Source organism: Serinus canaria, chromosome 2, assembly GCF_022539315.1.
Source record: "Serinus canaria isolate serCan28SL12 chromosome 2, serCan2020, whole genome shotgun sequence".
NCBI lineage: Eukaryota > Metazoa > Chordata > Aves > Passeriformes > Fringillidae > Serinus > Serinus canaria.
Window position 1 is genome coordinate 50524152 of NC_066315.1, and position 24509 is coordinate 50548660.

Sequence of the window (24509 nt, forward strand, 5' to 3'; positions counted from 1 at the left end):
TTAAAACAAACTAAACATTTTCAGAATTCAAAATTACTTTTATTTCAAAGTGATATTTATTTTGCTCTTAGAGGAAAATCAAAACTACTGTGGGTGGCTTCCTTTACCATATTTTTGAGATGCTAACTATGCATCCTACTTTAAGAGGAAAAGAATATTTCTGGCTTAATTACTCATTATACATTGCAACAAGTTTCTTCCAAGCCCCAGCAAAAGAATTATTTTCAACTGAACTGAAGAAACTCACAACACCAGGAAAAAAACCCAAGCCTTTCTGACAGAGAAAGTCAGGACTTGGTGGACAGATTACAGTAATAAAAAAAAATTCCAAATGACCAAAAAAAGCACTAAAACAAACACACAAACTGAAGAATTTTCATTTTAGCAACTACTATTTACATAAACGTTAAAAAAATACTTATTACACTAGCTGGAAGTGAAGGAAAAATTGCTGTGAGAACTGCTCTTTCAGGCATATGCTGAATACTTCAGTCACTGTATACATATTTTAGATTCCAGATTTTGACAAAAGTCTGCACAGGAATTTTTGTATTTGAGAGCAGCAAACATTAAAAGAACTGTAAAAAACAGTACAAACATCCAGTTTTAAATACAACACACACTTAAAAAACAATTTAAAAACCCAAACAAAACCCCAAAACTAATTTAAAAACCCAATACCAAAACACCACCTTCCGTTTGCAGCTTTACCTACCCCAGTAATTTGAAAAATGAGTAGGGAAACTACTTAAACAACTGGTTTTTACTAAAATACCCCCAAAAATAAGATGTTTGAATTAATTCTTCCCAGGGAATACCTAGAAATTATGAAAAATTGAACTTGTTTTTTGAAAACAAAATGCTTGCCTATTGCACATGGCTAGAATATACAATGTGCATTTCAAGAACAAGTTGGAAAAAAAATAAATTTGCTGTCATGGAAGTACAAATCATGCTCATCTCTGTAGTGAACTTCACCCCCTGCTAGATGCTTTCAGTTGAAATCTTAATAGGCCTGCTCTGTGTGAGTAACCATTAATTAACCTCTACAGCTGGCATCAGGAAATTACTTACAAACAGGAGAAGAAAAAGATTTCCATGTTTTATTACCAGAAAAACATTTAACCTTTTTAGGTCAAAAATAACTAGATTTAGAATAATTTAACTTCTGTATTAGTTGTAAGTTGAAACATTTGCTCCAAACAGAAAAACAAAAAGATTGTCCACTACTGCAGTATCTGTTAGCCTAATCTCTTTCCCCTTTCTGCATAGCTAAACCAGTCACATTACCTACCTCTGAGTATTTTCCCCTATAGTTGCCTAAACTGCGCTCCATTCTACGCAGACGCTGCAGCAACTGCTCTTTGCTGAAGGTGTCCATATTTCCCAGAGGCTCTTCAGTTTCACTTTCAATGTCAGAAGGTGAATCAAAGGTGGGACTGAGAGTTTCCAAGTCTAGTCGATTCAGTGAGTCTCTTGAAGAACTTCGGACTAGGGACTCTTTAGAAGAAGAGCGAAATAGGCTCTCTTTTACTGGGCTTCGAAACAAAGACTCCATTGAGGGAACTCGAAGCTGAAGCCTCTGGCCAAAAGACTGACTGTCACTTTGCTGCAAAAATTGAAAGAAAGTAATTATTTCTGCACTGCTTTTAGGCAGACAGACACACTAAAGTCCAGGAAAGAGACTTGTCTGGTTTGAAGAAACTACTGTTGTCTAATATAAGCATGACACCAAATAGCTGCTACTCCCTTAAAAGAATCATCTACTTGTGCAGAAAAATCAGGCATGCAACTACCAGATGTGGACAAATTCAGATAGCAACTAAATCTAATAAACTACAGCTCTGATTTAAACTTTTAGGATAATTCATTTCTGTGTAATCCCTCTAAAATGTGAGGAATGTGTAACTAATATAAATGGCTATTTACTATTTTCTCAAACTTGAAAAATATAATTAACTCACTTCTTAATGTATTACACAGAAAACTGGATTTATCTCAAAGACAGATACTTTCCTATGACAAAGGCAACAAATCAATGGTAGAAATCCTTGTATGATAGTTAGTCCTAGCAAACCATCTTGAACAGTCCTTTTCTTATTTTAATTTTAAATGACTTTACAATTTTTACATAAAACAAAATTATTGATTTATGCAGCTATAGTACTTACTTCATTCTATACCAAGAGATTCTGTGCTGTGGTAACCTTTACTGCTGGTGCTACAGAAGTGATGTGAAAGCATTACTGCAAGATGTTGCCTGTACAATCAAATGTTGGGAGGCACATGCCAGAAGCCACTGCTAATTCCACTTCAGTAAGCTAAATGTTTCCCTGAGACATATTAAAAAATCACCTACATCCTTCTCACTAGTGATAACTTTTGCAGCCTATCAGTTCTTTTCCTTCAGCTTTCCAAACATGCAATAGGCCCTCTACTTTCGAAAGTGATTTTAATGCTGCGCAACTAGATGCTGGCAATGCTGGCAGTCTGCTAACTAGTCCTTACAAAAAGAAAAGCTCCACATATCAGTGACAATACTTAATACCAGCAAATGGGGTTACACACAAACAAAATATCTGAGCATTCTCACAGGCAACTACTAGCCCTACTTCAGCATGAAGAGAAATACTGGACACTTAAACAAACGTAACACAAAGACAGCACAGCAGTGAAGGAGGAAACAACCCCCCCCCAGGCCCCCCCAGGCCCTCCATATACCTGTGGAGAGACAGGTTCACTTCCATTGTTTTCTGTGGATCCAGGAAGTGGTTGTTTATTCAAGTTCTACAAGAAGTAAAAACAACTGTTAGAAGAAACAGAGTTCAAAGGCTGTAATTCAGTGATTCCTAGAAACAGCATCTGTGCTTTTTTCTTTGCCTCTGTTTTTAGTATCTTCTTTGGAAAGCTTATTAAGATGTCTTCATGCAAACAAGCTAGCTTGTTAAATTCAAAACAGATTGCTGCAATATGCAGGACTATAAAGCAGCTATGTATGCATGGATTAGTATGAGACATCTGCAAATATGGACATCTCCAACTAAGTAAGTCATAATGATTATTTATATAACATTTATGGACAAATCAAAGACACAACAAAAATACATAATTATAGCAGGAAAAGTCTAATTGATTACTAGTATTTACAGCCAATATGAGTAAGAGTTGGCTGTAACACCATCTTTCTCTCTTTCAGTGCATTGGGAGGGCAGAAACTACCTGGAAAAGAAGTTCTGGTAAAAAAATAGTCTGGAGTTGGTTGGTTTGTTTGGTTTGGGGTGTAGGGGGTTTTTTATTGGTTGGCATTTTTTTTTCAGAGTTTAGACATTTCTGTTCCTAGCCTGTCTATCCTGCCTTTCCTGTGTCCTGTGTTCAGGTGTTTGCTAAGCCAGTCCTAATTTTCAGTAAGGATGACCCTGGAAACTACAGGTCTCTTATTCTCATTTCATTGACTAGTAAAATTATGGAGATGATTTTTCTGGGAGTTATTGAAAAACAACTTCAAGATAGAGCAATCCTTGGTCACAACCAGTAATGTGTTCACAAGGGGACATTCCTGCTTGCCAAATCTGATCTCCTTTTATTACAAGGTTACCCACTGAGATGACCAAGGGAAGCCACTTCTTGTAATCTTTTTGGATTTCAGTTAAGCCTTTGATACTGTCTCTCACAGCACCCTCCTGGACAAAATATTCATCATACAGCTGGATAGACAAATCATGTAGTGCGTGAGCAGCTGGCTCATGGGTTGGGCTTAAAGCTTTACAATGAATGGGGTGACATCAGACTGGTGGGATGTCACTAGCGAGGTTCCACAGGGCTCCATCCTCAGCTCTGTGCTCTTCAACATCTTCATAAATTACTCGAATGCGGGACTTGAAGGTACACTAAGTTTGACAATTATATTAAATTGGGAGTAGCTGTTGACTGCCTTGAAGGCAGAGAGGCCCTGGAAGAGTGGGCCTCAGCAAATTAGAGGGCTGAGTAATCAGCAACCATACGAAGTGCAACTAAGACAAATGCCAAATTCTGCACCTGAGATGGGACAACCCTGGATGTATGGACAGATTGGGGAACAAGACACTGGAGAGCAGCACCATGGAAAGGGACCTTAGGGTCCTGGTCAATGGAAAGTTGGATATGAGACAGCAGTGCCCTGGCAGCCAGGACAGCCAAGCGTGTCCTGGGTACATCAGGCACAGCATCACCAGCTGGGCAAGGGAGGGGATTGTCCCCTTTGCTCTGAACTGCTGCAGCCTCACTTCGAGTCCTGTGTGCAGCTTTGGGTGTCACAATATAAAAAGATACAAAGCTATTAGGGAGTATCCAAAGACAGGCTACAAAGATGATGAAGGGCTTTGAGGGGAAGCTGAGCAAGGAGCTACAAGGAGCAGCTGAGGTTACTTGGTTTGCTCATCCTGGAGGAGACAGAGGGAGACTTCATAGCAGTTTACAATTTCTTCATGAGGGGATGTGGAGGGGCAGGAGCTGTGGTGACCAGCGACAGGACTCGAGGAATGGCATGATGCTCTGTCAGGGAAGATTATGTAAATAAGGTTCTTTACCCAGAGGGTGGTTGGGCACTGAAACAGGCTCCCCAGGTCACACCACCAAGCCTGTCTGAGTTCAAGAAGTGATTGGACACACTCTTAGGAATATGGTGTGATTCTTCGGGCTGTACTGTACTGCAGGGACAGGAGTAGGACTTGGGTCAATCTCGTGGGTCCCTTCCAACTCAGGATATTCTATGATTCTAACTTACACAAATCCAGATGGTTTTTTGCTGTATAAATCCAGTCCAACTGAATTAGCAGAATATGCTAGAAACCACCTTGGACATGGATTTTTTCAACAGAAAAAAGAAGTGAAACACTGAGGCATATCAAACAAAATATGGGTAAATTCATAGAGGAGAATACTAAGAGGAGTGTAAATCTTAACTTTTAATCAAGTTGTACCTTGACAGTTACATGCAAGCTACAAAATCAAAGGTGTACGTAGAACTGAAATCTCAATCACAATCACCCTTGTATATCTATCTCCTACATGATCACACTCACAGCTTCTACTCTGGATAAGCAATAAGCACACCTAAACATTAATGTGGCAGAGGAATGATAAAAGAGCTTCAAAAAGGTCTGACATGGAGAAAATTTGAGGCAGTTCAGAAATAACACAGAACAATAAGAAATCCAGATTGTTAAGGAAACCAGAGAACTGAGCCGTTATCATATGCAGACAAAACAAAACAAGCCATACAAGAAGTCTGGATTTGGAAACTGTGCTTCACCTAGCTTGAACAAAATCTGCATTCTGCTTCAGAACACTATCCTGTGGCAGTGCATTTGCTCTTAGTGGATTAACAGTTTTCACAGGTTTTAAACTGAAGTACTGTATTCTTGGCTCCATTACCTGTTCTCGTTTTTTCTAACAGGAAAAGTTAATAATAAGATAATTCAAATAAAAAATTATCTTCTGCTTTATAATTTACAAAGCATCTGCTGTGCTCCTACAGGACTGACAACAGAGGAAGACAAACACAAAGAGAGTGATTGGGCATTGGAATGGGCTGCTCAGGGAGATGGTGGTGTTACCATCTCTAGAGATACTTCAGAAAAGATTGGATGTGGCACTTAGTGGCATGTCTAGCTGGCAAGGTGATGTTAGGTCATAGGTTGGATGCAGTGATCTCAGAGGTCTTTTCCAACCTACTTAATTATGTATTTCTGTGACTTACAAACTAAATACACTTTTTTTGAAAATCTGGTATTCTGATATACATAAAAAAGAGTTAAAGGAAAGTCTGGATGGTTTGTGCAACTAATTTGTAAGTACAATTTCATATTTAACAACTATTTTAAAACATAAGATTAAGTAGATTTATTAAATTTAATAAGGTTTTTATGAATATAAAATCCATGGATGCTGTTTCTTTCTGTGAAGATGCTTAAAAAAGCTGCCATTTAAGGACCTATAAAGATCCTTAAAAATGTAATTTCAAAGCTAAACTAGTGATGACACTTTTAAAAGTTTTCTACTCACTACGCAGACATCTTTGTATACCAAGATGGGAACAAAAGAAGAATCCATATTTGGGATTACACTTTCTATTGGCATAAACAATAAAAGGGATACACTAGTAATCTTTCATATAAAAAATGAACCATTGTAGGTATATGGCTGCTGAAAGTCTACATCACTGTGCTCTAGGGCAAAGGATTGTATTTGAGTATGTACACACTGAATGGTAAGCATGAATGGAAGTTGCTATATATAAATATAGATCCAAGAGACTTTGAAAAGCTTAAAAGCTTGAGCCTTTAATAAGCCTGAAGAGAGCTTTCAGCAAAATTAGACTCACAGAGCACAAGCAGTCATTTTGAAAGTCTTAAAACCAGCAGTTACATCAGCGTTTCTGGAGATCAATGGAAGTTTTTCCTCCACAAACTCATAGAACATAACATCCATGTCTCTATCCAAAGACAGTTATACTTACACTATCTAACAAAAACATTGCTTTTTATTATGAAGATGTATAAATCAGAGCTCAGTTTCAACTGGAGCACATTAGGGTGTTCCACTAACAATTTTGTCACCTTACTTCACTAGTTCTGCAATGCAAAATCATAGTTTTTTCTCAAAGGTATAAATAGATTACCAAGCCTGAGATGCGACATCTTAAATGTTTTCATTTAGAAACATTTTACTGCTTTCAATAGTAATACTTTCTCAAGTATTCAAAAGCTGAGTAATTATGAAGGGAGAAACAAAGGAGAGCTTAATGTTTTCTTACATTTTCCTTTTATTTTTTCCTTAAAACACCCCCCCACTGTGTCCAAGAATATTTTTAAATGTTTCTTCATGCACAAAACCTTTGCAGCTTAGCTAGTAAAGAGTTTATACTAACTTCATCTATGCCAAAAAAAATACACAGTTACAGCCACTTCCCTATGCTGCTCACTCTCAGATCACATACACAGCTAAAATACTGTTTTGCTTTAGCAGAATTAATATGTATTTGTGTATGGTGTTGAAGCTTTCCTCTCCTGTATTTTTACTGTACCTAGGTTTTGTAAGCATATATAATGTGGGTGTTTCTTCAATATATTTTTTTATCAGACATCCTATTCTTTATATTTCCCATCATTTTCTCCCACTCCCAGTTCTTATTGTGAGTACAGCTCCAGAATTTTCCAGAAGTTCAGAGAACAAAATGAGTTTTATAGGTAACGTATTAGTACGCATTGGTAACACATTAACTATAACTGTTTCGTTACTGCAGTCTTGCATACAAATATGTGAGCCACTGTCTGATCGGCTGTGTGTCTCTGTCGGACATGCGTGGGGTGGCTCGCGTGGGACGGTTCGCAGGCAGCTCGCGATGAACAGACGAGTCTGGACTCCTCTATAGTTCGGTCTTCAGGTTGTTTATTAAAGCTTATCTCTAAGGTTTTTGTTCTGCCCAGCCGAGATCTGACCAGCAAGGCAGCCACAAGCACTCTCTGCCCCTTTAGGGCGGTCGTACATTCTTATACTGATAATTGCGTATGTGATATTTACAATTTTTTCTCAATGTCCATCACCTTTATTAAACAGTGCACTTTTAGTATGAACCAATCTAAAATGCACACATCACAGAGAAGATGGATGACAAGAAGAAGGAGAAAAGCCACGAGGTCGGGCCTGAATCCTCCATCTTGCCTCCATTAGACCTCCCTGTACCAAAATCTTAAAACTTATGTTCTATTCTATAAAAACACTTGCCCTACACCATTCAAACCTCTGAAACTTCCATATCCTCATGCTTTGATAGCACGACCCTTGAAGGGTCAAAATCAAGCCACCAGGTGCTCTTGGCTACATTCCAGGACTTCTGAGCCCCCCAAGGGGTCTCCCTGGGACTCAGAGCATCCGAGGTGATGCGCTGAGTTCCCACAAGCCACTAAATATGCCACTGAAGTACATACTAAAAGATCATATAAAGACAACATTGGGGCAATCACACAAACAGTTATGTGAAATGATTTTTTTTTTTTTTTGAGATAATTCTGTTGTATAGCGAAAACTAACAAAGCTTACTTAAATTTGCAGTGAATCTTTATGGAACGATTGCTGGACCTGGAATATGGTCAGAATTCACTTTTCTGGGACCACCATTTTAATCACTGTTTCTGTCCAATCTTGTTTAGCTTGAGGAAGACAAGTCCAACAAGTGTGTTGTGCTGTATTCTGGTTATTAAATTTTGATCCTGTTATAGCTTTCAGTGACTGGTCAATTTAAACCATGAGCAGGAAGAGTACTTACAAAGTAATCATGAAGTATAACGATGAGCTGGGATTCTACAAATTACTGTGCTTTAAATCACTTATGGACTTGGGAATGCCATGCCTCTAAAGCATATGAAAAATGTCAATAAGAATACAGCTTCTATGTGCCTATATCAGAAAGCAGAAGTCTGACTTCCTCCCTATGCCTGCTTCCTTTTCTTCACTTCTTGCCACCTCTCACTGAGCTTCTCCACTTATATATAGTGAAGACAACATTTCCAGGCAAAGAAACATATATTTAAAGTAAAACCTAACTGTTAAAAAAAATACTATTCATCCTCACAATAATAACTGCCAGGTTAATTTACGTGTCCATGTGAAATAATTATTTCCTGCTACCATTAGAAGTAAATTACATCCTACATTTCACCGTATACAGAAAATAGCATGAAAGTTTTACACATAACCAATCCCAATGTTAATTCTATCAATTTATCTTGAAATACATACAGACATACATAAATATGAAGAGGAAATTTCTATGCAACACACATACAAACTTGTGCAACAGTTATTTAAATTTGTGTATTGTTGCCTGTATAAGAAAAAATATGTTAATTTTTTTATGTTACAATAAATTCACATCATACCAGCATACCAGACAGGAGCTATCAGCTACTTACTACTTCTGTGAAATTTAGTGCAGGGTTAGCAACAAGACAGTTAAGACAGAGGTCTTTGTGAGAACAAGCCACAAGCAAGTAAGTTTTCCTTCTAGTACATTACTCTCCTCCACCTGCTAAAGGCATCACTAAGAGGGGTGGGGAGGACTCACCACACCGTCACTCTGTGGCTTAGGTTGTTTGGTGGGATCCAAAGCAAAGATAGTATACTCTGAGAGAAAAGCAGGTTCTGCTATCATCCCGGCTAATAGCTGTTATTCAATGCAAAGAGGAGGAAAATGAAAATAAATCAAGCAATAAAGAACATCGCAAATTTTACTCCATTTTTCCATGCTATTAAAAACATAACAAAACAATACAGCAGTTTATGAGACAACATATATCGATAAAGGGAGGATGGAACCAGAAAATATGCACTAGATCATTTCAGAACAGCCAAAATACAGTTTTGATCAAAACTTCTTTACAACAAAAGAAGCATACTATTTAAAAGATCCTAGTTTAGCTCAAGATAAAAATTATGTTTCAGGCATTGCTATTGTAATTTTTTTTAAATTCCATGGATGAGTTGTCTTCATATATCACTGAGCCCTATTGTTATTCATTAACAACTCATTATTCTAAAAATTCTATCAGTATTTCAGTTACATATAATCTAAAATGCTTGCTTTTGACTACTTATCATCTGATGCTTTTATATACTAGAATGCTGTTTTCATTTTTAAAAATTCCTTACTTTTTTTTTTAATTACTAGCAGACTATTTAGTAAAAAAACCGTAAGTTGAATTGAACTGTTTTATTACGTCAGTATCTAAGAAGAGATATAAATTCCCGGAGGTGAAAACATGAAGCCAAGAGACTGGAATTTGAATTCAATATACATGTAATGTAATGCATTTAGGATTCTGTAACTGAGAGACAAAAATATTCCTCTCATGATTATACTCACATACCTAAGTTCAAGGTTCGACTTCCTTACAGCTTGAGATTTCAGAATTGTACTAATTGCTGACTAAACCAAACTAAATAAAAAAAATTGTTCTGAAATAATGAGACAAACCCCTCTATCAAGTTACTAAACAGTACTTTAAGGACTCAAATACTAATATAAGTTAAGAGTTTAAATTACTTTTTTTGGTGACAATTAAATTTATTCCAGTGCTGCAGCAGATTAATTACAGAAATTCAAATTGAGAGAGAGAAATATTTTCACAGGTAAGACCTGAAAGGCTACATGACTTTGAATTTATGTTCGCCAAACCCTTTCAGAAAATGTAAGAAGTGGTAAATGTTCTGTGAGAGCCATAAACAATAAATAGCCTCAGATTCACCAATAATTATTTGCCAACAGAGCTAAAATTTCTCACTTTTAAGTTACTACAAAGATGAGCTCCTAATAAAAAAAAATGGTCACATTCCTCATGCTCTCAATCTTCTTCATTCCCCCGGAGCCTCAACACACTTGCCCTATGCAGTCACTGTGGTAGCAGCAACAACACATTGAGTTTGTTGTCCTCCTCCCTCAGCCTGTTAGAAGTATAATTCTTAAGAGTAAGCTGTGCAAAAGCTACTCATACATACATATATATATATATATATATATATATATATATAAAAATGTGTATGTGTGTGTGTGTACATATGTGTGTATGTGTATATGTATGTATGTATATGGGTATGTACATATATATGTGTGTATATATATATTTTATACCTATAAATATATATATATATATTTTTTTTTATATATATATATATATATATATATATATAACATCTACATTTTTTTCCTCCTCTGAGCTTTCAGACAAGACAAAAATAAGGAAATTGACAAAACTGACAAGTTTTGTCAAGTTCCAGAAAATCTTCATCATCTGCTGATGGTCATATAAATTCTTGCTCCTCTTGAAAGGGCATGTGCCAATAAAAGAAAAGGCATATACTATGTATTTTTATACAGAAGTGTACAAACATACAGCAACAATACTACAAGCAAGCCTGATGGCCTCATGAATTAGAAGCATGCAAATTCACAAATAAAATTCTGACATTTTTTAAGATAAAAATTACTATTCGTGTTTGGAGAGGACCAATTAAGAAAATGAAAGACAGTTTGCAAAGCACTGATAAATGGATTAGGCAAATATTATTAACCAAAAGATTATGAACATTTTTAACATGTAACATATATTATCTTCAGTTTAATTAAATCACTTTTAACAATATGACCATCAAGAACTTCAGGAACCACAGACAATTTAAATTATCTCTTCACAATAAAAGCCTGCTAGTGCTCAAAATATTAAGTTGCAACATTTCACCATAGCATTACTTTGCTTAATCCTAATTGCATTATTTAGTACACCAAAAATTTGCATTAAAAAGGACTCTTATTTGATCTCTAACAAGTTCATCTCCCCCCAAAAAAGATGGTCTGTCAGCTTGTTCAGTGTCTATGAAGTGTTAGATTTTCAGTAATCTCTGGAAGTCCATGACCATCTTAGTGCAGCCAGGTTCAGGAGGCTCAGACAAATTCACAAATTTACCGATTCATTCTTCCACAAAATATTAATTATAAAACTCAAAACACAGAGGTACGATGACAGAACTTTAGGCAACAGCACAAGTTCATTTTTAAAATTCACTCAAATTACCTGGTAGACTGATAGGGATATGCAACCCTGTTTTTACACAGTATGATCCAAACTATCCACTGCCTAAAACATGCCAATCCATATAGCAGTTATGAATTTGAGAAAAAGGAAATTGACACAGTACTGCTTGACTTTGCAGACATACAACTCCAGTGTCTCGATCATAACTAAAAACTTACACAAACAGTAGAATGCTATTAAAAAATCTGTTCAGTTTGACTGATGCAGATCATAATGCAAGAACATTTCTAAATCATCTCAGCTTTTCCCTTTGTTGCTCGAGTAAAGGCAAGCACAGAAGGGCAGGAGGCCTCTTTACCTCAGTTTTTAACAATTAGACAGGTTGTTCTCAGGTCAACTGGCTTCCTGAACTAATAGACAGACAGAGAATAAATAGCCCCCCTGCAATCCAGAAGGAAGCAGTTAGTGACCTGTTGAGCTACTTCAAATGCTCACAAGCCCGTGGGACCAGATGAGTGAGCTAGAAGAAGAGATCCCTAAGCCATTCTCCCTCACTTATCATCAGTCTTGGCTAACTGGGGAGGTCCAAAATGACTGGAAAACGGTCAATCTAATGCCAATCCATCAGAAGGACCAAAAGGAGGATCCAGGAAACCATAAGCCTATCAGTCTGACCTCGGTGTCCAGCAAGGTTATGAACAGATCATCTTGAGTACGATCACACAGCACCTACAAGGTGGCCAAGGGATCAGAACCAGACAGCATGGATTTAGGATAGGCAGGCCCTACCTAACCAACCTGACCTCCTTTTATGACCAGGTGACCCAGCAGGTGGATGCAGGGAAGGCTGTTGAAGTTGTCTACCTGGACTGAGCAAAGTCTTTTTGACACAATCTCCCATGGGAAAATCCTGGAAAAGCTGACAGCCCACGGCTTGGACAGGTGCACTCTTTGCAGGGTTAAGAACTGGCTGGATCGCCAGGCCCAGAGAGCGGTGGTGAATAGTGTTGGCGGCCCATCAAAAGTGACATCCCCCAGGGATCTGTGTTGGGCCTAGACCTGCTTAATATCTTTACTGATGATCTGATAAGGGGAACGAGTCTATCATTAGCAAATTTGCAGATGACACCAAGCTGGGTGTGAATCTCAATCTGCTGGACAGAGGCCAGGCAGAAAGGGACCTGGGGGTACTGACTGATGGCAGACTGAACATGATCCAGCAGTGTTGCCCAAATGGCCAAGAAAGTCAATGGGATCCTGGCCAGTATCAGCAATAGTGTGGCCAGCAGGACCAGGGAAGTGATTCTTCCCCTAGACTCGGCACTGGTGAGGCCACAGCTTGAGTACTGTGTTCAGGTCTGGGCCCCTCAATTTAGGAAGGATGTTGAGATGCTGGAGCATGTCCAGAGAAGAGCGACAAGGCTGGTGAAGGGTCTGGAACACAAGTGCCATGAGGAATGGCTGAAGGGTTGTTTAGCCTGGAGAAAAGGAGAGTCAGGGGAGATATTTTCACTCTCTACAACTGTCTCAATGGAAGTTGTAGTCAAGTGGGAGTCGGTCTCTTCTCCCAGGAAACAACTGACAGTCTTAAGCTGCATCAGAAAATGCTTAGGTTTAGAACATTTGGGAGAACGTTAGGAAGAAGTTCTTCACAGAAAGAGTGATTGGACACTAGAATGGGCTGCCCAGAAAGATGGTGGACTCACCATCCCTGGAGATGCTTAAGAAAAGACTGGATGTGGCACTTAGTGCCGAGTCTAGTTGATAAGGTGATGTTAGGTCATAGGTTGGATTTGATGATCTCAAAGGTCCTTTCCAACCTACTTAATTCTGTGATTCTGTGAGCCAACCTTACAAGTAAAGAAGGCACAACAATACTGAGGCAGAACAGTGAGCCCTCTATGAAGACGAAATTTCAAAATATTTCCTATTCAGTAGCCAAGACAAGTGTTTCACACTTCAAATAGCTACCAAAGACAGAATATACTCAGTCATGGTCCAAAAATGGTATTTCTTTAACACATTTAGATCTGGCTGCATTTGCCCATTAGTGAGTTCATCCTCCACTCTCCAATGTTAGGTGAGCAACAATGAAAAAATATTTAAGGATTTCCTTGCAGTATTTTTGCAACTCTGTGTGTTGATTTGGCATGGCCTGGTTTTTTAGTATTGGGAGAGGGCCACAGAAATGGCTTCTGTGAGAAACGGCTACAAGCTTCCACCATGTGGAACTTCCAAACTTGAACAGCCTATCCTCGAAGGACAGCACCCTGCAGATGAGCCACCTACACCAATTTCAGAAAGATTGTTCGCCCATGGGAGGGACTCACGTTGGAGCAGTTTTGGCGGGACTCCTGCTTGTAAGATTGGAGCCAGACTGGAGGAGTTCACGGAGGACCATCTCCCATGGGAGGGACCCCATGGCATAGCAGAGAAAAGACTTCCCTCCCTGAGCGAATAGAAAAAGATCTTGGGTGATGAACTAACCAAAACCCCTCCTCCCTGTCTCCCTACGCTGTCAGGGGGAAAGAGGGAGGGGCGGGGGGGAGGGGGAAGAAAGGTATTTAAAAGGCTTATTTTAGTTCTCGTTATCCTTCTCTGACTCTGTTAATAACAAATTTACCTTATACCTTTAAATTTGAACTTATTTTGCCCTTAGAGTGTTTTCTCCCAATTCTTATGTCAACTCATGAACCCTCCATTTATTTCCTTTCTCTCTCCTCTGCCCAACTGTAACAAGAGTGAGTGAGTGAGTGAGTGAGTGAACAAACTTTTCTAAGTGCCTGGTGTCTGGCCAATGTCACACCACAGCATTCTGACAGCTCATAACCTGGTACATATTTAGTTAAATTATGGGCAGAGCCCCCTAGTGAGTCCTGTAATTACACTACTTAATGCTTTCCAATATATACATGTGGTTTTATCTACATTTTTCTTTTTTTTTTTCAACCAACTATTCAGTACAATTTTAAGAACTAACTGTCTAGTTAAATCTGGGGTGGGGATGTTAGGGAAAGGGTGATTAAAAACCACCAAAAAATTATTAATCTCTGCCTGCAAACAAGCAAGAAGCAACCTGCTAGTGAGCCAACATTAAATAGTACTACCACACAGGATTCTTGTGTTTCAGGATTTGTCCTAAAACCCACTCTGGATTATCTTACTAGCTTCAGAAACATTAAATACATCTGGTGCTATATTGTCTAATGTATCACTAGCAGCATATCAGCAGTAGGCTGATATAGCAATTAATAAAACTAGACAAGCTGGAATCAACTGAGATGAAGCATACCATAAACAGAAGATACAAAGATGTAGGTCATTCTTCAACCTTTTCTAATCCTAAGAATACCATCATATCTCACTTGAAGCTTGCTATAGAAATCCTACTAAGATCTTCCAACACTTTGTTTCAAATATACTCTGGGGGGAGTGGCTAATACACCTAAAGGCTGTGCTGCCATTTAGCAGGACCATTTAGCAGGACCTTGATAAGCTGGAGAATTGGGCACAGAGAAACCTAATGAAGTTCAACAAGGGGACTGCACCTGGAAAAGAATAACCCCAAGTATCAGTACAGCTTAGGGGCTGAAGAGAGCAGCTCTGCAGGGAAGGACCTTGGAGTCTTGGAGCAGCTGCAAGTTTACCATGAGTCTGCAGCGCCCCTGCAGCTAGGAGGGCCAGTGCTACCCTGGGGTACATCAGGAAGACTGTGCCCAGCAGGTTGACGGAGGTGATTCTCCCCCTCTACTCAGCTCTAATAAGACAACATCTGGAGTGTTGTGTGGAGTTCTGGACTCCTCAGTACAAGAAAGATAAGGAGCTACTGGAGTGGTTCCAGCAGAGGGCCACAAAGATAATTAGGGGTCTGGAAATCTTTCTTACATGGAAAGACTGCAGGAGCTGGGCCTGTTCAGTCTGAAAAGAGAAGACAGAGAAGAGATCTAATCAATACACACAAATATCTCAAAGAAGGTTGTCTAGAGGATGGTGCCAGACTCTTCAGTGGTGCCCAGCAACAGGACAAGGAGTAATGGCAATAAACTAAACAACAGAAAGTTCCACCTCAACATGAGGAAGAACTTCTTTACACCTAGGGTAGCAGAACACTAAAACAGGCTTCCCAGGGAGGTCAGAATGTCCTTCTCTGAAGACATTCAAAACCTACCTGGACACATTCGTTTTCTGTGTAACCCTCTTTAGGTGACCCTGCCTTGGAACAGGGTTGGACTACATGATCTCCTGTAACATTGGGGGGCGGGGGGGGGGAAGGGGTGGGGGAGGTGTGGGTCAGAGACAGGGAGACAGGGATGACACACACTCCAAAGTTCTTGAGACAAACAGCCTCAAGTTTATTCCCGCAGCTCCTTTTATAGGCGCTCCAGTTACACATGTGATTCATCGAGGTCTTAACACCACCCAGCTCTCTGGCCAATGACACATTTGCATTTAGATGTGAATGACATTGGCTGAGGGTCCCCGTGTAGACTGAATCTAACCTATCCTTGCCCACACAGAGACTCCAGTGCTACAATCACCAGAGGTTCCTTCCAATCCTACCAATTCTGTGATACTTCAGGGTAAATAATTTCCCTAGCCAATACTGACCTTAATCTCAAGCAACAAATTTATAAGCTGAAGCCTGTTGAGGACTACAGATAGTACAGGTAGCTCAGTGTACAATGGCACTGCAAGCTACAGGTTGTGCCCTGGGTGGGGGGAAACGGCTGAAACCCCCAGCAATGAGCCCTTTGCCAAACAAAAAGGCACAGCCTTGCCATGCCAGCTGGACTGTGTCCAGCTACCCAGAGACTCTGTAGAACCCAATGAACAGTGAGAAGACCCCAGATCAAATATCACCATTAAAACAGGCACATAGAATGAAAGCCAGGCGTTCCTTTGTTCAGGGTCTCCTCTTTGTAAAGGAGACAGCCAACTCCATCTGACATTATAAAAAAGGAGACACCCAACTCCATCTGCACCACGATAAAATTCTTAAAGGACACAGAGTCTAGAACTCTGTTGGGGGAAACCTTGGGTCAAGGCAGTGAGGAAAACCTGTCTAACATGTGAGCGTCATGAAACTTGTCTCAGTATGAGTGTGTGGGGAGTCAGGTGGGGCACACATCAGCTCATTAGAGCTGCTTGTGGTGAAGGGGCTTCAGCCCCAGCAGCAAAAGCCTAGGGTGGCGCAAGTGTGACTACCAGAGTGGCTCATGAGCAAACAGGAATGCTTCCTTAGCAAACTGGGACATTACTGATCTTCTGTCACAATACTTAAGTCTTATTCTGTTTTTCTCCAAGTAAAATCCTACTGACTAACAAATGTTTCTATCTTGGATAGAAAGCTGAAAATGAGGTAAAATCGTTGATGAAGCCAAATGCCAGATGATGTTACCTTCAGCATTATCAAAGGACACATACAGTTATTGTTTAAATAACCTTTGTATTTTCAACATTCTGAACAGTTTTTGTAGCCCTCAAGTTTGGCCTAAATGAAGCAGCCTTACTTGATCTTTAAGGACTTTCTGAACTCTAGAAACGACTGTGTTCTTATTAGTATTATTATTCCTTGCTCTTCTGAAGAATTGTCATGCTCAAATCTTCTTTCTCAAGGATTCTGGTGAGTGGGGTGCAAAGGCCAAAGTACATGCAATTCCTAGATCAAACAGCTTCCTTAATATGCTGTGAAAGAAACTGCAAAATTTAACAGGGATCAGAGTTTGGCCCAAGTCTCATTGCTCTGGAGATGGCAGTAGATGAATATTATACATGTTACAGGCATAAAGTATGATTGATTGCCAAAGGTAATCATTATTCCCTTTCAGAAAAAGAAAAGAATCAGTAGTTCCAAATTTTGTATTTGCCTGTTATCAAGCAAATTTGAAAATTCATGTATCTTGATGGCAAAGTGCATCATGGCATACATGTATTTGTAGTATGCTAACACTCAAAAGCTTGTATAACTGTACATGAGCAGTTTTGCTATGTTATATACCAGCACAGCAAGACAGAAGAAACAGGATGAGACTACAAAACTTGTCTAAGTGAAAAGCCACCATTTCCTCATCTACTTCAAGAAGGTAGATGTCAACTATCAGCTAAAGGTTTTGTTTCAACTCTTCCTTAAAAAAAACTTATTCCCCACAGTAAAATATATAAATAAATTTGGCTATTTGTCCTAAAGGAATAGGAAACACTAAGGAGATAAAATTTCAAGAGTTTCTCTCTGCAATAAAGTAAGTCCCAGAGCCTAGGAGAGCTGAACTGCACTTTCAGAAAGCTGTAGTACAGAAAACAAATGGGTCTTTTCTGGTTTGCTTTTCATTTTGATGAGACACCTAAGCATCTAAGCATTCTATATGAATCAGGAGCTGTAAAATACAAGTAGTTTACATTCAAACTAGCTCATGCAGCCTCCAAAAATTAGTCCTAAATATCAGATATATATATATAAAAACCCAGATATATCTGAACCACTACAATCTTTGCATGGCAACACCTATTTAGAAGTACTTCAAATAAAGTATATGAATACAGAAAAGACAAAGGAATAACAAAAGTATTGAAGGAATATTATTTCAGCCGTACTTGTCATGCTTTATTAATAGCCAATGTTAAAGAAACATTTCAACTAATTTAATAATACAGTTATTTTATAACATTAAAGTGAGACCAAAAAATACCTTGGCTAAGTATCTTTAGGTGTAAATGCTATATATATTGTGCTCTGCTGTCACTTCCATAACAGTCATTAGGATATCAGTGACATTTGGATGCATGACTGGTAGGTCACCCACAACAATCCATCAGCTGCTTGCTCTCAGCTGATAGCAAACTAGCACTAGCTTTGTTATCTTCTGCAGCTGGGCCTTGTATACTTGTAAACAAGTAACTTACAGGAGCTATAGTGAATACAATTTATGTATTTCACCTCAACTCTGTTCAAAAGCCAATGTGATAACAGTTAGAAAACTGAACACTATTTTTCCATAGAAAAGAATGAACTCAATAAATAAGTGTATTTTAATAGTCTAGGGCTGTTTCAAACAGCAGCCTATCAAATCAGAAAGGACTGGATATGCAAATTGTCAGATGAAGTTCTGCGGAAGTAGTTTTACTTCACAATGTGATCGTGTTTTATGAGCTACTTGCAATAAGAGAATGTAGAACTAGTCAGACATCTGCCTTTTCCTATTCATTAAAAAATTTTGAGGTTTTCTATAACACTGTTACTGGAGATTCATATATCAAATAAAATACAAGCTGAAGAGGAAAACTGGCATGAAAAAGAAACTTACCTGGTATTACATAAATGGAGCATACAAGTTGTAGGTTTATTTTAAACTGATAGCATCTTGGAATCTTGAAATATTTAAGTATTTTTTAAATCTTCTCATTGTAGAGTATAAAGCAAAAATGTTGGCACGTATGTTTTGTTATAATTATTTGATCAGACTAATGATGTCATTTACAACTGTAACTAATTCTGAAATTATTTTAATTATAAAAATATTCTGAGAATAAACCAAAGATTTAATACTTCCAACTTTAATACTATGGAAGTAAAAATACAAAAACCTGATCTATTTAAAGACATACTAAAACATAGCTCACAGAGGAAGACACAAAACATACAAAAACATTATGAAACACTAATTTTGCTTACCTTTCAGTAAATATCCCTTTTAGTAAAAAGGGATAGCAGTTATTCATGTACTGCAAAAATGTTTTAGCATAAAATACTCTTCAACCAGATATTTTCAGTGTATTAAATGTTGTCCAACAGCTCACAGTAATGCCACTGCTATTGACATCTACACATAAAACAACTGCCTGGTCAAATGAGACCACAAAAAATACCCTCCAAAAGACTTAATGCATACATACAATCAGGGCATGTCTTTTCAGTGACAATATGCAATATCCGCATCCTATTTAAGCATGGTATACTGCCACTGAATTGAATTTTATGAAAATCTAATCCAACAGATTTCAAAGATGATTTGCTTTTAATCATACTGCCAACATTTATGAGAAATTTTTGGAGAAATTAGATTTCTTGTTTTAATCATTTAAATTTTTTTTTTTTTTGTAAAATATTCCGTTTGATGTAAAACCAACAACAAAAAAAAAAGATGTTTTCATCCCCTTAGGACTTCGCTACTTCCTGAATTTCTAATTAAAGGATATGTTTCACAAGTAAAACTGTTATGGCAGCTCCCCTAAGACCAAGGATAACTGCAAATCTGATGGTACTTTAGTACCTCTGTTTATACTCTTAATCTTATTTTTTCTTCTGCCTCTCTGGTCATTCCAGTCTAACCAGTCTATTTAGAGATTAATGTTCTTCCGCTGTAACTTGGCATGTGCTATAGAGTATCCTTTGCTTCTTCTAGGCCACAGTAGTAGTTCTCAAGTGGCAATATGCTACTTCTATGCCCTGTATTAAGAACAGAAAACTCTCCTTACTGAAAAACTTAGTAAGTAATTTATCCTGGGTGGTGCTGCTTGCCAACATTTTGGAGCACCAGTTAACAGAAAATCTTTTTCCAAGGAAAGACGGAATTCATTACAGGCGTATATACATACATACACATACACACATATATACATATCACAGTAGAGAAGTATTTATTAGAAAATACCAAAATACAAAACAAAATCATGAGGTACTTTCCCTTCAATTTCTATTATTTCAGGAAGCAAACTGCCAAGCTGTAATCACTGATAGCATTCATAATAAAATCCAATGCAAATTTCAGGTATAGCTGACTACCGCCTAAAAAAAAATTATGTTAAAAATTAAAGTGGATTGTTCTACTGAAAGAAAATGCATCATTTTTTGTGGCAAAACAAAGCAACTCAATTCTCTATCAAGGACAAAACATATCCTCTGAAAAAGTTCACAGACACAGAAGCATCCTGCTTTATGCTACCAGACTATGTCCATGCTCACTAAGTCAGAGAAATGTTTTGTTTATTTGTATTTGTTGCCTTTTTTTAAAAATCAAGTTACTTCAAAAGAGCCATAGTACTTAATATGAAACAAGGTAAGTGCAGATTATCTTCTTTGTTTGCTTTATTATGCAAGTCTAGGTTACCCATCATCCTGATAATGATTTTAATGATATTTTATGACTAATAATTTAGACTCAGTTTAGTTTCTTGTTCAGGTCATTCTGGCGGGGGGGAGGTGAGGGGGGCTGGGTTGGTTTTAAGTTTGGGGGGATGGGAGAAAGAAAGTGGGGTGGGGGAAATAACTTTGAGTTTGATACTTATTACTGGCACGGTTAGAAACAATCACAAATGCTCTCTGTATAAACCTTTTGGATCATCCAACCTGGATTCACCTAGCTTTTCAACCAAAAGTGGGACAAAAATGAAGTGAATCTCTCTGAATATATCCTCTGTCCCACTACCTCACTGAGTTCAGTTCAGGAGTAAGATTTTTAAGACCTGAAGACTTACAGTGTTTTCTAATCTGGAGGTTAATCACTACAGCTTAAAGATCTGTTTTATTACTTTTAAACACTTTGGTGTTTAACCTAAAAAACAGACTATTTATATCTGTAAATACACAGAAAATAGTGAGATTGGGAAAAAAATGTAATGAAGGACATAAAGTTAGGTTTTTTAAGATGAAAAGCAGAGAAAAACAGTTCTCAACTGACCTCTTTGTCTGGTGTTAAAGTGCCTTCATGATTCTGATCTGTAAATGAAGTTGTCCTGATTCTGTTGCCAGTTGATGGAGGGGATCTGGAAGGCACCTACAGAGAGATCATGTATATCAACAAGTAGTACTATTAACTCCAGAACTAATTATGTATCTGTATCATAATTTATGATTATTAGTAAATTAGTAATTCAAGAATTACTAACTACATCATCTCAGTGAAACCTAGCCTAGATTTTTTTAAAGAAAACAACTGTCTGTGACAAGTTCTACCTTACTAAAAAGTCCCCAGAGCAAAATGTGTCATGAATCAGCCACAAGAACAAACAACAAAATGGGTTATTTTGATTATTTTTGACTATGGTCCTCTTAGACCATATTTGAAAAACAAGCCTCCTAATATTTTAGGAACATATTACAGTTGCTTAAGGTTTAAAAGTTTAGTGATTTGACAGGGATTCAAGCATTTACAAGTGGAACAGAATCTGATCAAGAACTTAGAAAATTAACAGCAAAAAATGACACTAAGAAAATTTACGAACTTTTAATTTGTAGTATTTATAACATTGAATCTAAACAATTAAAAAGGCGCAAGAAATTGCTATATTTTTCTGATGTCTATATGTACTTGTTGTTCCTATCAGAACTAAACATCTATTCACAGAAATTTTACAACTTCATTCAATCTGAGGTTCTAAAAAGTCACACCAACTCAAAGAAACTACCTTGCCAGCCTCATCATTCAAGCTTCAAATATTAAATTTCAGTATTAACATAATGAGTAGTAAAGTATCAACAAGCAGATCTATACAAAAGAAAGTAATTAGCAAAATTTCTCAGCAGGTATTTTGAAAGGCTGGAAGGATTGTGGACTCAAAATATTTCAGGCATGTGGCAGGAAGAGGAAGGTCAGGCCTTGCTTTGATGAGGTGATGCCCTCCTGCACGAGACCCCATCCCTCCGGACCTGTATCCCAGTCCTGCAGTGGCTGCCAATACCTGGCACACCAAAGGAAATGTGCCATACTCTGCCCCTGGAGCCCAAATCCAGGCCCAGAGTGGTCAGATGACAAGAAGTTCCACCTGCCAGAAGGGCCCAGGGGTACTTAACCCAGGATATATGCACTTGCATGTTTTGACCCTACCTCTTCTTGAAATTTCTATCAGCTGAACAGTGCTGGGACCAGGAGTGGTAGCTGTATTTGTTCTTTCTTATATCAAAATTATTCTAAAATCAGTCATAGTTACAGGTCTGAAGAGGTAGGCCAATGTCCCAACTTGAAAATACTACTCAAAATCAAACAGCTTACCTAGTACCAAATACCTATTCGTCATGAAAGCTTTGTGTACTTCTGAAAACAATCATACCAAAGTATTCATAGGATCCATAAAAAAACCCAATCTATTACTGCTGACAGCGTACTCTTTTATTCCTACCCTCAATCTAATGCCAGAGTTTTAAAGATTATTTGAAAATCAATTTTCTTCTGTTTGGTGAGGGTCAGAAACATTCAAGGACACTTTGTCACTGCTTAGAAGCAACATGAACACATCTCTTCACCCTGCCCTTAATGGTTCTACAGTTCTCACTGCTGCATTCAGACTTCTTGTCAACTTACAGTCATTTCAATGGCACTAAGCTTTGCAGCACAAATATTCATTGATCTTATGCATAAAGAGAAAGAGCTGAAACAGGATAGTATAGTTATATTGGAAGGGTTCAACTTCCTGACCAGCTCAGGGCTGACTAAAAGTTAAAGCATGGCTTTAAGGGTACTGTCTAAATGCCTCTTCAGCACTGACAGGCAAGGTGGGGAAGGCACCGACCACCTCTCCAGGAAGCCTATTCCATGTTTTGGCCACCCTGTGGGCAAAAAAGTGTTTCCTCATGTTAAGTCCAAATCTCCCATGACAGACATAGTTTGAGTTATTCCTGCATGTTCTGGTGCTGTGTACCACGGAGAAGAGCTCAGTACCTCCCTCTCTACTTCTCCTCCTCAGGAAGCTGTAGGTGGCAGTGAGGTCACCCTTCAGACTCCTCTCCAAACCAGACAAGCCCAGTGCCCTCAGTGCTCCCCAGAGCACATTCCTGCCAGCCCCTTCCCCTGCTTTGGTGCCCTTCTCAGGACATGCTCAAGGACCTTCACGTCCCTTTTTAATAGTGGGGCCCAGAACTGCACGCAGTACTCGAGGTGAGGCTGCACCAGTGCTGAATTCAGCAGCATAACCACCCCTCTTGGCTGGCTGGTAATGCTGTGTTTGATGCACCCCAGGATGAGATTTGCCCCCTTGGCACACACTGCTGATCCCATTGAGCTTCCTGCCAACCAGCACCCCCAAACCCCCTTCTGCCGGGCTGCTCTCCTGCCACTCCTCTCCCAATTCAGACTTGTGCCTGGAATTACTCCATCCAGGTGCAGAATCCAGCATTTGGTTGGTCTTGCTCAGCTTCATATCACTGGTGACTGCTCATTACTCCAATCAATCCAGATCCCTCTGCAAGGCAAAGCCTCTTGTCCCATGGGAGAGTCAGCAGCACTTCCCGGTTTGGTATCATCACCTAACTATCTGCACATTCAACTGCAGCCTCCAGATCACTGATAAAGAGTCTGAACAGAGCTGCCTCTAGACCTGAGCCCTGAGGAACACCACTGGTAACTGCTCACCAGCCAGATGTCCTGTTTGCTGCAATAATTTGAGCCCTGCTCTTCAACCAATTCTTCATCCAGGGCACTGCATACCTGCTCATCCCACTGTTGGAAAACTTGTCTGGAAGAATACTGGGAAGAACAGTACCAAAAGCCTTTACAGAACCCAAAAAAACTACATCCACCACCTTCCCTTTGTCTACCAGGCAGGTGAACTTACTGTGGAAGGTTTTTTATAGAGGATTCTCCCTTTGTGAACCCACGTTGACTGTCTGATGATTGCACTGTTCTTTAAATGTCTTTCAACAGCATAAAGTATGATTTTTTAAAATAATTTTTCCAAGTTCTGAGGTTAACTCTGTAGATTTCTGCATATTCCCTCATGCCCTTCCAGTAACCTGGAATAAGACTAGCTAGCTCCCAGTCAGCAGGGACCTCCCCAGATTTCCAGGATGGTTGAGAGGGGTCCTACCCATAACATCTCCTAGCTCCTTTAGTACCCTGGGTTGAATCCCATAGGCCCCATGAACTTACAAACATTCGTTCAACTGACATAACTTATCTTAAAATTCCCATGTTCACAAATGGAAAGTTAATGTTCCTGCAGTCATGGTCCTCT

The 24509-nt window shown here is 38.7% G+C and overlaps 1 protein-coding gene across 8 annotated transcripts in view; it reads right to left on the reverse strand.

Moving 5' to 3' along the window:
- GOLGA4 (golgin A4) overlaps positions 1-24509 on the reverse strand; it is a 78082-nt gene that overhangs the window by 50863 nt on the left and 2710 nt on the right. For 6 of the 8 annotated variants that reach the window (XR_007776939.1, XR_007776940.1, XM_050971256.1 and 3 more), the window contains exons 2-5: positions 21242-21337; positions 9104-9202; positions 2722-2787; positions 1295-1609 (exon numbers count right to left, since the gene is read on the reverse strand). Coding sequence is in view for 6 of the 8 variants with exons in the window: in XM_050971256.1 (XP_050827213.1) it covers positions 1295-1609; positions 2722-2787; positions 9104-9202; positions 21242-21337 (576 nt within the window). In the remaining 2 variants the exon portion in view is untranslated. The remainder of the gene's footprint in view (positions 1-1294; positions 1610-2721; positions 2788-9103; positions 9203-21241; positions 21338-24509) is intronic. The other 2 variants (XM_050971258.1, XM_050971259.1) reach the window with 1 other exon arrangement.